The sequence below is a fragment of the Passer domesticus genome, chromosome 1 (assembly GCF_036417665.1).
Source record: "Passer domesticus isolate bPasDom1 chromosome 1, bPasDom1.hap1, whole genome shotgun sequence".
NCBI lineage: Eukaryota > Metazoa > Chordata > Aves > Passeriformes > Passeridae > Passer > Passer domesticus.
The window spans coordinates 99,461,890-99,477,174 of record NC_087474.1 but is presented as its reverse complement, the minus strand read 5'-3'; the positions used below and the strand labels follow the sequence as shown (position 1 = coordinate 99,477,174).

General features: G+C 36.4%; 1 protein-coding gene across 3 annotated transcripts in view; it reads right to left on the bottom strand.

The window, feature by feature from the left end:
• Nucleotides 1–15,285, bottom strand: part of GABBR2 (gamma-aminobutyric acid type B receptor subunit 2) — a 457,331-nt gene that overhangs the window by 273,390 nt on the left and 168,656 nt on the right. For all 3 annotated transcript variants that reach the window (XM_064430950.1, XM_064430955.1, XM_064430964.1), the window contains one exon: nt 1,029–1,199. In XM_064430950.1, the coding sequence (XP_064287020.1) occupies nt 1,029–1,199 (171 nt within the window). The remainder of the gene's footprint in view (nt 1–1,028; nt 1,200–15,285) is intronic.

Genomic DNA, 15,285 nt, shown 5'->3' with positions numbered 1-15,285 from the left:
CTGACTGTCCTATAATTCCCAGGGCCTTTGTGTGTTTACTGCTAAGACAGACACAAAGGTTTCTTCTCTCCCCCTACAATTCATTTACTTTTAATCCTTTAATTCTCAAATCTCATAAGGGAAGAGTCTAAGATTTCTTAAGTATTCCATAGTGAATTAATTGTGCCAGACAATTTGAAAATATCTGACTCATCTACGATGACTCTAACCTGTTCTTACCCCTCTTCCCCAATTTTAATTACGCTAGTCTTCAGCGCACAGTCAGCCTTTAATGAAATCAATGCTGAGGAAGAAAAAAATTTCCAACAACCAAAAACCAGGCATGTCTCTGTTAGTTTTACCTTTCTAATAATTAATGGGCCAACTCTTCTCCTTGTCTTCCTCTGACTCATTACATGTAAGATACTTTCTTTCACTCAGTTGTTAAAACAATGGTTAATGACATTTATTGCATATTTTTTTGCAATTTCTATGACCAGAATGTTGCTCAGGGTGAAACTTGAAAGATCTGTGGGGTGCATGGTGTGTGATCTTCTTAGTTCTAGGGCTTCAGACATTCTTGTCTCTGTAAGCTCCTCTGATATTTTCAGCCACAGACTTACCAGATTTTGTTCCTCAGCGCTCAGATTGATGCTTATAATAAATCAGAGCACAAAAGGAACATGGTGAAATTGGATTTATTCTCCTTTTTAAGGGAACCAGTGTCAGAATACAAGCCTCCCTCAAAAACATGTGTTTTTGCAAATCAAATAGTATAAAGGAACCTTTACACTGGGGTGCAATGATCTTGTGTGTGAAAAACAGACATGGATAAGAATGGGTAGCTTTCATTACAGACACTCCAATAAACCCCAGAAGGGAATTAAGCTTATTCAGTACAGCAAATGTGACCTACTAAGAGAAAGCCAAACAGGACTGAAACAGTGGGAGTTTTTCTTTTTTCTGAATTGCTATTAATAAACGAACTAACTGCTTAGAATTTGATATTAGTATCTCTCTGTGTGTTCTGTAAATTATGCAAATCTTACCTCAGAGAACCTTTGTACATCCTGGGTTAAAGTTCCTACTCTTTTCCAATGATAATGTTTGAGTAACTTCAAAATTGCTGGATTCACTGCATTATCAGATGGCACTGTCCGGAAGAAATAAGGATATTTTTTCTTATCAGCCAACTCTGGAGTTGTTGCTGCAAATGAAAGCTGGAAAAAATCAAAGAAAAAAAAAAGTCACCATAAGTCATCTGGCAGTCAGTAAAAAAGCTTTGCATTTCTCAGTGCAACAAGACACAATCTTTACATTGCTGTCATGTAGAGAAATTTCTTATTCATACAGCTTGAACATCCTACCAGCACCATTTACTTTTAAAGAGATTTTTGAAATATTTTAGCTCTATAAACCACCTGCTGAAAAATTAAACTAGGAAACCTTAAAAGTCAGTGAGGTAAAATCCTCTGTTTAAAATCATGCATCTTACACATTACACAGAGCAATAAGGCCTAAGGGAATAAATCTCTATGATGAATTCCCCATCAATTTATCTTCGTAAAAGTTGAGAATACCTCCAAGAGAATGTTATTTTCTCAAAGTCTTATATATCTTAAATTACTGGGCAAGTCTCTAGTAGTACTTCTTCCTGTCTTCATGTACCAAAACAGCTCCAGGTAACAGAAAACCAGAAAATCATTATGTTAGCCAAGGCTGAAACTCAGAAGTTTACTTGGGTCTCAGCTTTCTTCACTGAAGCAGGCCCCCTGTGGTTTGTGTTATAAAAGAGGATTCAATGGCTAAAACACTGGAATTTGTTCATGGTTAGAGAATGCTTATTGCAAAAGAAAAGAGGAAACCTTTTAAAACATACAAAACCAAACAGAAAACTTCATTGAATTCTTCTGCCCAAGTTAAGGGCAGCATGTTTTTGTGAATGTTTTTCAGATTGCATTTTGAAAAGAATGCCTGCACATTCACTTTCTGAAAACACTCCTATTCCAAAGATACTTCTGGTCATTCCCTCCAGTTCTTTTTAGGCTTCTAGAAATGTACTTCTTAAGCATTTTTTCAGCCAGGATTTTTGGTTGAGGTTTCTTAAAGTACTGTTTTAATGCAAATCGGTTTGAATGACACAAAATAAGCTCCCTGATGCAATTATTTAAATATTTTCAAAATCAATAGTCAGAAAATGTAGGTGAATTCAAGACTGTATATCAACCATAGCTTTACGTTTTCACTTTTTAAATAAAACATTCAATATATTTTGGTTAGATAGCCTTTTCTGAAATTCAGAGTAGATGAGTTTAATCTGAAAAACCACTTCCAAGTCTATTCTTCAAAAAGAATTAAAAAATATTTCTTATATTCTTATAGTCTCTATTTCTTTCTTACATTTTTATATTCTCTATTTCTTTCTTATAAAAATCGAGATTTAGTCTATCAGAAACAGGACTTACTCTCTGTCTGATCTTAGACTCAAAAAGAATTTATTGCATTGTTATAATGGCTTGAATGTAGTTTGTTTTCCTAATTAAAAGAAATCTAAACAACTTAAATTGTGCACAACCTGGACAGTTTACAGTATACCATTCAAAATAGAAGATCCTTTCTCTTCACTGGTCAGGAGATAATGAATAATGCAATTGTCATATAATTCTGAGGTAAACCATTTTTAATATAGCAACTGGACTTTCACTAGATTTCATGAAAAAAGTGCAATATTAGGTGCTATGATATATTGTCATCTTGATTTTCCAAAACCATTCCCATAAGGAAAGAAGAATGAACATCTGCCAGGCCGACCTAGTCAACTTTTCTATTTAGCCTGGTACGGCTGAACATCACCCACTCACTGCTCAGTGAAGGTGGAAATAAGGACCTGTACTGCTGACTGAAAAAGAGTGAAAATTTGACATTAGAAACCAACATGAAGAGGAATACCTCTCAGCAGCCCAGCTTCTTGCAGCCTGCTGACTGCAAAGAAATTGCTTTTCAAGTTATTATGGGTTTGGATCAAACATAATTGGATTGATCTTAAGAAAAAGAAGTGAAGAGCAATGCTGAATAACAGTAGTGGCAAGGAACATCAGCAACATTCACCTAGCTCAAATTGTTAAATTGAATGGAAAAATTTTCTGATCAGTAGTACAAAGGTCCTCTATGTGTGAGCTGTTTTTAGGGTGAAGATCCATGATATAAGCATGACAATTCAAAACCATCCTTTGTGATTTTTTAGTGACTTAAAGGCCTAAATTAGTATCCTAATTGCTCAAATTTCCTTGGAAACAAAGAAGCAAAACATTACCTCTCTTCATTGCTTACAGAAAGATGAAGTCTCATAAGAGATTTCTCAGCCACATGAGGTGAGATGAGACAAATCCAGGTTTAAGTGCAAAACTAATGACACCAAAATTACAAAAAAAAAATCCTTTTCATATTATTTTAAAATAAAGGTTTTGTTAAAAAACGGGAAAATTTAATGTTCAAACAATTCTCATATTGTAGATGTATTCAGAGGTCTTTCAAGCATCATATATATCATGGTTAGTCTTATTCTGCATCACTTTGACAACTAATAAGACCCTTGTAAGAGATGGAGAAATATCCTGAAAAATTTAAGTCATTAAAAATATTTAACTTTTCATAAAATTACCTCTGTAAGAGTTTGGGCCATGCAATGAACTTAACCCCAAAATCACCAGCACTCAATATTCTGTTTTGAGAGGTTCAAGGATGAAAAATGAAATAAAACCTCATTATGTTCTAAAAAGTGGTAATAAAAAGATCATGTTAAGAAATGAACTGACATTTTGGAAAAAGTATGTAAGATAGCACAGCTATATGGAAACATAAGGAAAATACTCATAAAACCCCCTTTTATTTAATGTGATAAAGTAAGTAAGATCACAACACAGTCCACCCACATACACATTAAGATTGTACACCCCTTTTTAACTGAGCATTTTTCCTCTGTATTTTAGGGCTAAATTTGTTTATTCATGGCTGATTTGAAACTTGCATATTGAAAGACTTGTAATAGTTTCTTAACTTCATTCTACAGGATTGAAAGCCATCATGCTTTTCGTTACAATAATTTATTTTGATAATTAAGTTGTTTAGCAAAGGCAATCATATTGTTCATAGAATTCTTTGCAAACTACAAAAGTTGTATTTTTCACATTATTCCATTTTCAAAGCATACATATTCATGCATTGCTCTGTAATTTTTTACAGGTGTTTATACTTGCCTCTCCATGTTCAGGAGGAGTGAGAGATAAACATTTATATTCAGGATTATAACTCAGCCATAAATACCTGTGGGAATCATGGTCATTCCTTCAAAGAAAATTATTTTACAGGACTGCTAAAAGGTGATGGCCAAAAGCCAAACTTAAGAAAGGATGAATGAAAGGAAAAAAAAGTTTTTTCAAGATGGTATAAAGCGGAAGACAGTGGACAGCTACTGGGTGATACATCATAACTGTGTGTGTCGTGTTTGTGCGTGTGCATACATAAACAGGCTCTCTGCATATGTGTATGCAGACGTGGATTTTAAAAAACTTACATATATTATATAAATACGTATCTCTTTGAATGCTGTCACAAAACCTTGCAACTACTTCCTAGCGTATCTCTGAGAAGTCTTTCTTTAGAATATGTGCTTCCAACTTGTGAGCAACCGGATCTGAACTTAAAATGAGTGTATGTAGGAAAACATAAGCTATGATTCAGATGGGAATTTCTGAAATGAAGCAGTATAAAACTTTGAAATGGGAAATAAGATAATATTTACCATTCAAGTAAGAGCTATAAAAATATTAACTACAGTACAACACAACTAAATAGACTAGGGTTATTGGATAGACTTTGGTGGACTGCTGAAAAACTGAAAAATATACAGAAAGATTTTATTACAGAAGTTTTTGGGATCAGGCATGTGTGTTGATGAATTAAATTTTCCCAAGAAAGATAATATTTTTTGAAAATGTTAATGCAGTTGAAATTCCACACATTTTCACGGAAAGTTTGTCATTAACACTGGATAGTGATGTGAAAGAAAAAGGATGCTGAAACAAAAATGTTGAAAGGAACAGTTCTGCAGCAGGGGAGTAAAAGGTAGCTTCAAACCACCATATTAAGTTTAAAGAGGGTGTTGTAGATTAAATGAGAAACATCAGTCTAAAGTTCTTTTAAATGCTTCTGTGTAAGGAAGTAATGCATTCAACTTAAAGTCAGTACAGAAGCAGGTATGATAAGATGATAAGCTCTACTGTTCATTTAAAAAAAATGGGATGCAGCACTAATGAAATCAATGGGAAATATTAAGAGTTATGTAAAAAAAAAAAAAAGTATGGATATTATTAGAAAGCTGAAACAAAATTAGGAAAGGAAACAATACTATATATCCCATATATGAGTCCAGAAGCTGGAAGGCTGAATGAAGCCACACTGCTCCCCCATGTACTGCAGAGAGAGAGGAAGGCACCAGAAATGGTAAGTAATCTTTTTCTGTTTACTTGTTTTACTATCGCTAGGAAGTATTTGTTTAATTTTTGTCACTGTAGTAGGGTACAGAAGTCTGGGAAAAATAAAAGAGCAGAATTATCCCTGGGTAAACAGTTGCCCTCACCTAAGGCAACAGGTTTATTAAGGAGCCATATTTAAATTGACTGTATCAGTTAAAGTATTCCAGTAACAGTAATCTTCTGGAAAGTTGTTGTAGATCCAAATGTGTAGACCTCAGCTGGGTCTGCCCCAAGCTGAAAGGAGCCAAGTGGATCTGGACAGAGCAGTCAAAAGCGGCAACGCCAGTGCCAGCCATAGCTGTGTGGAACCAAGTCCAGCATCCAAAGCAGCAGTGTGGCTCAACGTGGACAATCTAGCTTTTGGGGTTGTCCATTGTTTTCCTGTTCCCATCTCAGGGACAAGGAGAGCGCTGAGAGGAGCACCTGCCATCCTGTGACATGGTACTGTGCGTGGGAGCAGCCACCACTGTCTTTGTCCTGGCAGCCACACAGAACTGTGTCAAGGTGGTGCACACCTTTTTGTGTGTAAAGCACCTCCTCCTTTTATATACTTCTGTTATTAATATTGTTGCTGTTGCTGTGCATTTCTCAGTCCATTGCTGTTTGCTTTCAGTAAATTGTTATGTCAATGTATGGTCTCTGCCTTTGTCCCTCTCCTGCTGGAGAGGGTAGAAGGGAACGGAAGTGGCTATTTGGAGTTTTAATTTCTGCACACTGTGTTCATGGAGTATTGTATAATGGGTGGAAAAAGAAAAGGAGATAAAAGTGCCTTCAGGTAACAGGATAACTTCCCTGGAATAAAATATCATCTGCTAAGAGAACTGATTCACGTTTGCAAAATGGGGAAGTCAGCTTATTGAGCACCAGAGAGAATAGCTTAGTTTCCTAGGTTTCTGCACTAGGCTCATACAAGTATTTTATTAATGATTGATAGAAACTTAAATGTGCCCCTGTTGCTGCAAAACTAGTCCTGATGGAGAAGGTTTCATATATGGCAGATATTACCTTTGTTTCCCAAACATTTTCTAGAAAGCTAAATTATGCTGATAAATCAGCATTGCTAAACAGGATATAAACTGCTGATTCAACTGACTGGTGCTAACATTTATCATCATAACTAGAGATTGCATGTCATGTATGCTTAGATAGAAAGCAATATTTTCTGGAAAAAAAAGGAAAATGCAAATAATTCTTTCAAAGAAAAGGGCAGAACATGAGAAAGCTCCACAGAAAATACTCTTACAGTGGTACAGGACTGCGCATGCAGAATCTTGTAGTATGAAAATAACAAGGACAAAACTCAGGAAGATGATGATTTGCAGCAATGTGTACTTGTGACACCACACACGGCTCCTTTGTGTGCCTTGCCAGCTCTAATGCTCTGACAAGCCTGTGCCAACAATAATGATCCTCAAGTTCAAGCACGTGATGACTTGATGGTCCCAGGAGCTTAGAAGGACCAAAACGGAAACTAATGAATAATGAAGAGTTAAAAGATTTGCCTGCTGCCACTCTTGAGCATTAGATGATGTCACATAACCGATGAAACAATACATTCAGAGAAAGAGAACAGATTGAAGCATAACAAACTGCATTTTTAAAGGAATGGTAATTATAAAATATAAATATTTATGTTAAATGTTAATTCACAGTAACCTTACTATACAAGCTAACTTATCCAGATGTGCAGACTACCACTGAACTTGATCTTGCCTCTAGCGAAGTTATGAATAAATTTTAATATCATAACAGTACTTGAAATAAGAAAAAAAATATTCTAGAAGAATATTAAAGTGAACCTTAAATACATAATAGCCTGTATAATAAGAAAAGGGATATATTAGAGTGCCTTTGCCCACCTCAGAGCACAAAATATATTGTCTAATCAGCTTTGATGGATGACTTAGAGGAAAAGCATGTGGAAGTAACATTGCAAAAATGGTTACAAGCACCTATATATTTGAGAAATATGTCAATATAAGAAGGTAAGTGCAGCAATTTCATTGACAGTTGCTTGCACAGATCTTCAAAGCAGGGGAAAGCAAAACACAGCTATAAAGATCAAGAAACAAAGATACAGTTTCTTGACAATTTACCAGTAGTGCTGGTGATGAGTGTCTAGATAGAGGCAGCGAAGAAGCAGGTTCTGAGCTGGACCTAGAAATCATAGTGGCAATCTTCTCTCCTAGCTATGCCCTAATCCTGATCCCCACATGGCACAGGTGATAAGTTGACATAAAAAAGACATAAGTTAACTAAAGAAAAAAATATTAACAAGAAATTATGCTTTTTCAGCAGTGGTAAATAGTTACATTTTTTCCTGTCATATAATACTGTTAAATAATTACTTGAATGAAAGCTCCGGAGATTCCATCATTCAGAAGATTTTATGGGACTGGACAAACTTCATTGTTACAATAGCTAGAACTCATAATTAAAAAATGAGTAAAGACTTTCATTATGACAGCTGCAAGAGCAAAATAAAAGTCTGGGAGAATACCTATTATGTCTCACTAGCTGGTACATGGGCAGGATGCCTCATCCAAATGGGAATATGAAGATATGCATTGTATTAAACTCACTGGACAAGAATCGATCCCATTGATGAGCATTCCTTTCATCATCCATAACATATTACCCATGTGATTAAGGATACCGTTCCTTTTGAAATCAGATGTTTTGCCAAACACTGTTGCCCAATATCATCAGCTGTTACCTTCATTAATTCTGTGTCTGAAATTGCTTTCACTGACTGCCTTTTGGCACCTGGGAGTTTACAGAAAAAGCACTTCCAGCTGGTCCAAGGTTGGAAGGCACCTGCCTCAATGCTGATGGCATTCCAGTGAATTAATCTAATCACAGTAATACTGATACTCAGCTGCATTTTTCTCTGGAGACATTAGTTCAGTTCTGGCCACTGAACTAATCAATATTTAAAGGACAGAAACTGGTTTAGATAAAATCCAGATGATAAGCACTTCAGATGGTAGATAAGTGTCTACAGGTTGATGGAAAAGGAGCATTCAATCCTGTTTCCTTCTTGGGCAGCCCAAACTACTCACAACATAATTTGGTAAGACCTTGTAGATGCCTGAATGCAAGAAGTCTGACCAGACTATAAAGTTTGGGCTTTTGATGTTAAACTTTTTTAATTCCAAAATGTCTGTAGTTTAGGATGACGATTTAGGAACAGCGATTGAAGCTCTGGGGCGCCCAATGTAGGAACAATGAGGCCTGCTGGAGTGAGTCCAGAGGAGGACCACAAACACGATCAGGGGGCTGGAGTACCTCTCCCAAGAAAACAAGGCTAAGAGAATAGGGGCTGTTTAGCCTGGAGAAGGAAAGACTCTGGAACGACCTTGTAGCATTTTCCAGTACCTAAAAGGGACTACAAGAGGAGAGGGACTTTTTAAAGGACATGAAGTGATGGGACAGGGGGAATGGCTTTAAATTGAAAGAGATTAGGTATTAGTATTTTTTTTTTTGGTTTTTTTTTTTTTTTTTACTGTGAGGTTGGTAAGGCATTGGAACATGTTGCCCAGATAAGGTATGCATGTCCCGTCCCTCGAAATGTTCAAGTCCTGAATAAGGCTTGGAGCAAGATGATTTACTAGAAGATGTCCCTACCCATGGCAGGTGGGTTTGAAACTAGATGATCTTTAAGGTCCCTTCCAACTCAGGCCATTCTATGAATCCATTCTCAACTGACAGGTGCTTTTTTTGTCTTCAAGTCATGGAAAGGATAAACAGTAGCTGAAAATTGTAAGAGATCTGCTAAAAAAAAATTAAAAAAGGGACGGAAACAACCTAGACATTAATTAGCACTACTGCTTCACCTGCCTCTCAACACAGAATATTAACTTCCATGCATCTGTTCACACCAGAAAAAGCATACATTTATGAACTTTATAGGAAAAAAAAAAAGAATTCTTAGAACAACATTTCTAGTAAACAGGAAATAGGGTAGTTATTAGTGTTCAGAGTAAAATATAGTTACATATGAAATTCATGTCCAAGTAATGGGATCCATTTTAACTTCTAATAAATACTGCCTCACAAACCTATATGACATCAACCTTACTTCCAAGACATGCCAAGGAAGTATATCATAAAGTTATGGAAAATGTCCTTCATTCAGTGATCAACAGTGCAATCAGTAAAGTTAATAGAGACTTTAGGGTTCAGAGATTCAGAAGGTAGTCAGGTGAACAGGAGACAGAACCATCTCTAACAGATGACCACATCCGAAATTAAAGATTTATCATTAGGCTTAACTTGATTCTTTCATTATTAATGGAAAATAAACAATTGCCATCCTCTTTTCATTGCATATTTTTTCTGACCATTCATTTGAAAAGATCTGTTAGAGCCTAAAAAAATCATTAATTCCTTTTTCTACACTCTAGAAACTATTTTCAGATCTATATTAAACACAAATAATTTGCACCTAACACACGTTCTGCTTATTGCTACAGGTTGAACAGAGCATTGAAATTAAATGTCAGATCTACTGAAGTTGCTGCAAATTTGTTTCAATTTCCAAACAGAATAAGAGACAAAATCTTTTGAACATTTTCAAAAATGGAACCACATTGCAAAAGGGGGCTGTGTAATTTTGTCTGTCACACTCAGTTGCTTAGCATTTGGCTACTGGCCTGGATTATACCAGAATTCAGCTTCAAATCCCTGTTCTCCTTCAGTCACAGCATTATTGTTTATCCCAAACCAATTAAAGTTTCTTATGCTCATATTCTTGGTACCCAGTTTCCTTGTTACTTGTCTACAACAGATTATCCTCAAAATCTAGTGGAAACCAAACATAAAATATTTCACCTTTGATAAAACCGGCTATATTGCCAAATTCCATTTAAAAAAATATCTTTCGAGACCTATTCACAACAGCGTGTTCCTGGCTGGCTGCCCAAAACTATTATCATTCTATTAGTATTGTTTGTTTGTCAGATTTCATCCAGCTAACACAAGCTAAAACTACAGCTGTTCTGTCTACATTTGGTCTCTAAATATCTGTTTTATTATTTTTTCTTCTGCCTCTAAATGATGAAAAGAGGGGGAAAAAATCTCTCCAGTATAAAGGTACCTTAGATGTGCAATATTGTTCTTGGGAGAATATGAACCCTTCACTCTACTGGAAACAGAGAGCAGGCCATGGTGAGCTTTAAGGTGAAAACTTCCCAGTTCTTCTGAGGAATGGACACTCCATTACAGTCCCAATTCAGTTCTTTACGTCTTTTATTTCTTTTACTGGAATACAACATCTTAAGAAATAAGGCACATCATATTAGCTCAAGATTTACTGAAATGTTTACAAAAATACTTTTCTTTCACAGTCCTAAGCTGTGAATTAATGGTTTGCTTATTTCTTCATTCTCTGGTTTCAAACCCAAGCAAGAAATCCCAGATTTTTCAGGCTAAAACAGGTGACAGGCTCACTATGCAATGTAATAATACACAAAGACACCGTTTATTCTACATGGAACAGCATAGCTCAAAAATGACTTATCAGGTCCTGGGAGCAATACCTCATCATTAATTCTGTACTCAGCTGGGGCTAATTTGTATTTTCTTTCAGCTCTGTAACTTTTCTGGTATCTCAGCATGCTGCAGTTACACCCCACCAGAAGTGCTTAGAGAGTATTCTGACACCAGTCACCTGGAACTGTACCCTTAATAGTGGATAAGAAGGGCTATGCTACAGAAATCAGGGGCTTGCTGGAGGAGAGATGTGGAAAAAAAAATGGGTAAAAAATCAGGGAGCTTTTTTTGCCAACAGACATTGCCAGCAAAATAAATTCTGCTTGCCCACCAACAAGGGTAACTTGGATTACATTGCCACTAAAAACCTTCAGCAGAAATGTCAATCACAATTATGATTATAATATATATTTGGCATTAAAATGTCAAATGTGTCGTTGATCCTTCTCTCAGAAATAACCAAGATCATGCATATTTTATGCATATTTTCTTAATCTGCGGTCAGCACAGATTTTAACAAGATGCTCTGGATGGGAATGTACATGTACAAAACCTTTCAGCAATACATGCAGCGAGGAAGTGCTCATGCATATATATTCAGACAGCCTAAATCACAAAACTGTCAACTTAAAGATGCATTCTGTGTTTTTTAATCTGTAAGAGGTTGCAAAAAAAGAATCTAATGAGGCATTTTAATCTAGTTTTATGGAAGAAAAAAATGTCAGATGGTCTTGGTTCAAGTACAGTTACAAAATAAAACCCCCTCTCGTATGTCACTGAGGAAGTGGAAGAAGCCATGAATGTTTCCTTCCAGTGCTGATGGCTGCAGGACATAACCTAATTGTTGCCCGAGGAACGCTCAATGTGTTTTTCTCCATACCTATGCCTTGCAGGTCACTTCAGCAGTTACTATTAATTTAATAAGTGTTTCTTTATGCCTGCATTTGATTTTAAGTACAGTACTTGCCCCTGGTCTTTGAATGCATGCTGGGTACAAAGCATTAAGATTATCTACACCATTTAAGATTATGCACACTTCAATTAGATCTCTCAGCCATTTTTCCTTAGCTGCTGCCATCGCCCTAGTTCCTGCAGGCTGAAAGCTGAATGTTTTCTCTAGACCTCATTATCTTTTTTGTCACTTACTCCATAAAACTGTTCACTACGATCCCATCTATTCCTGAAAATAGTCCTTATCAACCTGCTCTTCATGACAATATTTTCCATAACTTACCTCCCTCCAGGTGAGACAGAAACAGAACTAAATCACTCCATATCCATATGCAGCACTAAAGTCAATGTAGCCTTAATTTTTCACATGCACGGAATAGCTTTGTGCTCAGTCTTTCTCACTGAGCCAGGAAAGTGCTTGAGAATATAGTTTAATTTTAAATATTTCAATAGTTTTATTGATTTGCAAGAAGGAACTCATATATGAAAAGTCAGACGTGCATTAGACTGTGGTACTGCTTATTAGTTTTAGAAGCTGCTTTAAGTATCATCTCTCCTAATTCAATCTCATGTATTTCATTATTTATTACTCACTTCTATGTGCAGTGAATAAGTTGTGATTTTTGAAGTCGCTTGCCTCTTCTCAGCTCTCTTGTGACACAGTGTTTTCTGAATTGCCATTTATTTTTATACAACATTTCTGACCAATTTGTTAATATTTGTGTGGGGAGGTTTCTTTATTTTGTTGGGTTTTTTACCACACACCTTATGGCTTTGTCAACTTAGTCTCAACAGACTGACTTGGGCTTTTGTTATTTTGGGTAGTATAGAGTTATTTTGGTCTTTTTCAAGCACTGGTCTTGGACATATTCCTGATAAATGTGAACTTGTCTGCTATTTTTACTGACTCTGCATGGGACAAATGCATGATGGTGCAGACAGCAAGGAAAATAAAAAGCATCTGTGACAGATGACCAGAGCAATTCCAGTTAATATTTACCTGGTGATTCAGATTAAATTGGTGATCTGTATTGCTTTTCCTGAGGAATTATGCTTTATTTCATGCTAATACAGTTTCACTATGAATTTTGAAGTACCTCTTGCAGTTAAAATGCCAGCTTTATAAAATATACCTATCTATCTATATATATTAAGAGATGCACTTAACAACCAATGCACTGTGCATCTGGGTGAAAAACAAAAGATTTGTTATATTAACTGTCTTTTTTACAAGCAGGCTATTCAGACATTCTCTGAAGTTGAACAGTTAAGTTTCTTAAATCAACACCAAATTTAGTTTTCACCCCTTTAAATACAACTACTAAAGAGAACTACACCTTTGAGACAACTCTTGTTATATCTTTACAATTACCCAATAAGAAAAGAGAAGTTAAACCACAAGTGACAGACTACCTCTGACAGAGCTCTAGTAAAAATGAAGATACTTTTCCTAATATGCATATGGTGCCTTTGCAGCTAGTTCACAGAAACCACTAGAAATGAAAAGAGCATTCTTTTTGTTTGTTTGTTTCTTAATTTGTTTAGCATTAGATTCATCCAGTTTGCTATTTATCAGTTACTGGATTTGACAGCTTTTTTTTCCACATACCAATAGTTTACTTAATTTCCAGCTTCCTGGACTCCTGATTTTCCCCTTATGGAGAAATTCAGGTTACTCTGAACAGAAAAGCATGTCCCAGAGCACAGATAAGGAAAGATCGGAAGGCAGTCAGCTTGAATACAACCTCTTGACCCATTCCAAAACAAAGTTCTGTAGATAAAAAGCAGGGAGGAAACCCTGTGAGGAATTCCAACAGCAAGGACTGCAAAAGACACCATGAGAGAGATGGACAAGTGAATACAGGAGAGGTGCTGTTCACTGCACAGAAACACACACTTTAGGGGAAAAATAACCAAACAAGAAAGGAAGGAAGAAAGAAAAGAAGGAAGGAAAGAGGAAAAAAAAGAGAGAAAGAGAGGAATGAAGGGAGGGAGGGAGGGAGGGAGGGAGGGAGGGAGGGAGGGAGGGAGGGAGGGAGGAAGGAAGGAAGGAAGGAAGGAAGGAAGGAAGGAAGGAAGGAAGGAAGGAAGGAAGGAAGGAAGGAAGGAAGGAAGGAAGGAAGGAAGGAAGGAAGGAAGGAAGGAAGGAAGGAAGGAAGGAAGGAAGGAAGGAAGGAAGGAAGGAAGGAAGGAAGGAAGGAAGGAAGGAAGGAAGGAAGGAAGGAAGGAAGGAAGGTGAACAGTCAGAACATGGATAGACAGCATGGACAAATAAAGTGAAGAAAAGAAATCTTGGCCTTATTTTTATAAACTACTGAAAGGTTGGCTTTGTGCCTACTTGGGCTGATATATTCAAACACAAGCATCTGGCCATGCACAGTTACGTGTCCAGGTGTTCAATGAATGCACTTCAGAGGCCTTAAACCTGTGCCACATGGACATCACAGACTGAAAGCAGAGGATAGCATATGCTTTCCAATATTTTTTTAAGTTTATGTGAGAAATTTTATGTCCCAGTATATTTGAAAAAGTACAAAACTTCAAATTTCATGTGATTTATATTAGTATGTCATAACTTATATTGACTTGCCTAGGGTAAACCTTGGGATGAATCACTCCCTAGAAGCATCTGCTGCTAACTGCTGTAGGCACCAGTGGGAGACTACAGTGACTGTATCAGATGCAGCCACCTACATTGCACTTGGTCAAATGAATCCCACAAAAATTACCAGACCTGTGTAGATATTAAAGCATGTGAGGAAACAGCGAGCCACCTAGAAGACACTTTGGCCTCCTAATCCCTGAGGATTTTAAGGTATTTGATCTCTTCGAAAGGTTAAACTAAATGGTTGGCAAATCTGACAGCGCCTTAATTCTTCAGAAATCATAGTAAAGGAAAATACAGATATCACAAAATTTTTAAGTGGTTCCATATTTTCACTGTAATTTTCTTACCATATTGCTAAGACTTTAGATAACTGAATTTTCACTGCAATTTCTCTCAACCTTAAAAGTACTTGGAGATTCCAGTCAGGTGTTTCAAAACAGTCTAAACCTTGTCCTTACCACTTATTTCATCATAGCATAATACTTCCACTTGTACATAAACTATAAAGCAACTGATGGGGAAGCTGCTTACTTTGTTAAGTAAGAGCTGCCATTTGAGCCAGTGATTTTTTTGTAGTGCTATTAAGCATGTAATGCCATCACAGGCCATACCAATATAACCTCCCTCTATGACCAACAATCATATTTTAAATTAATAAATCAAAGAGAAGGTGCAGCAACTTTAACCTGACCCTTTCTACACTAAATTACAAGGTTTTGC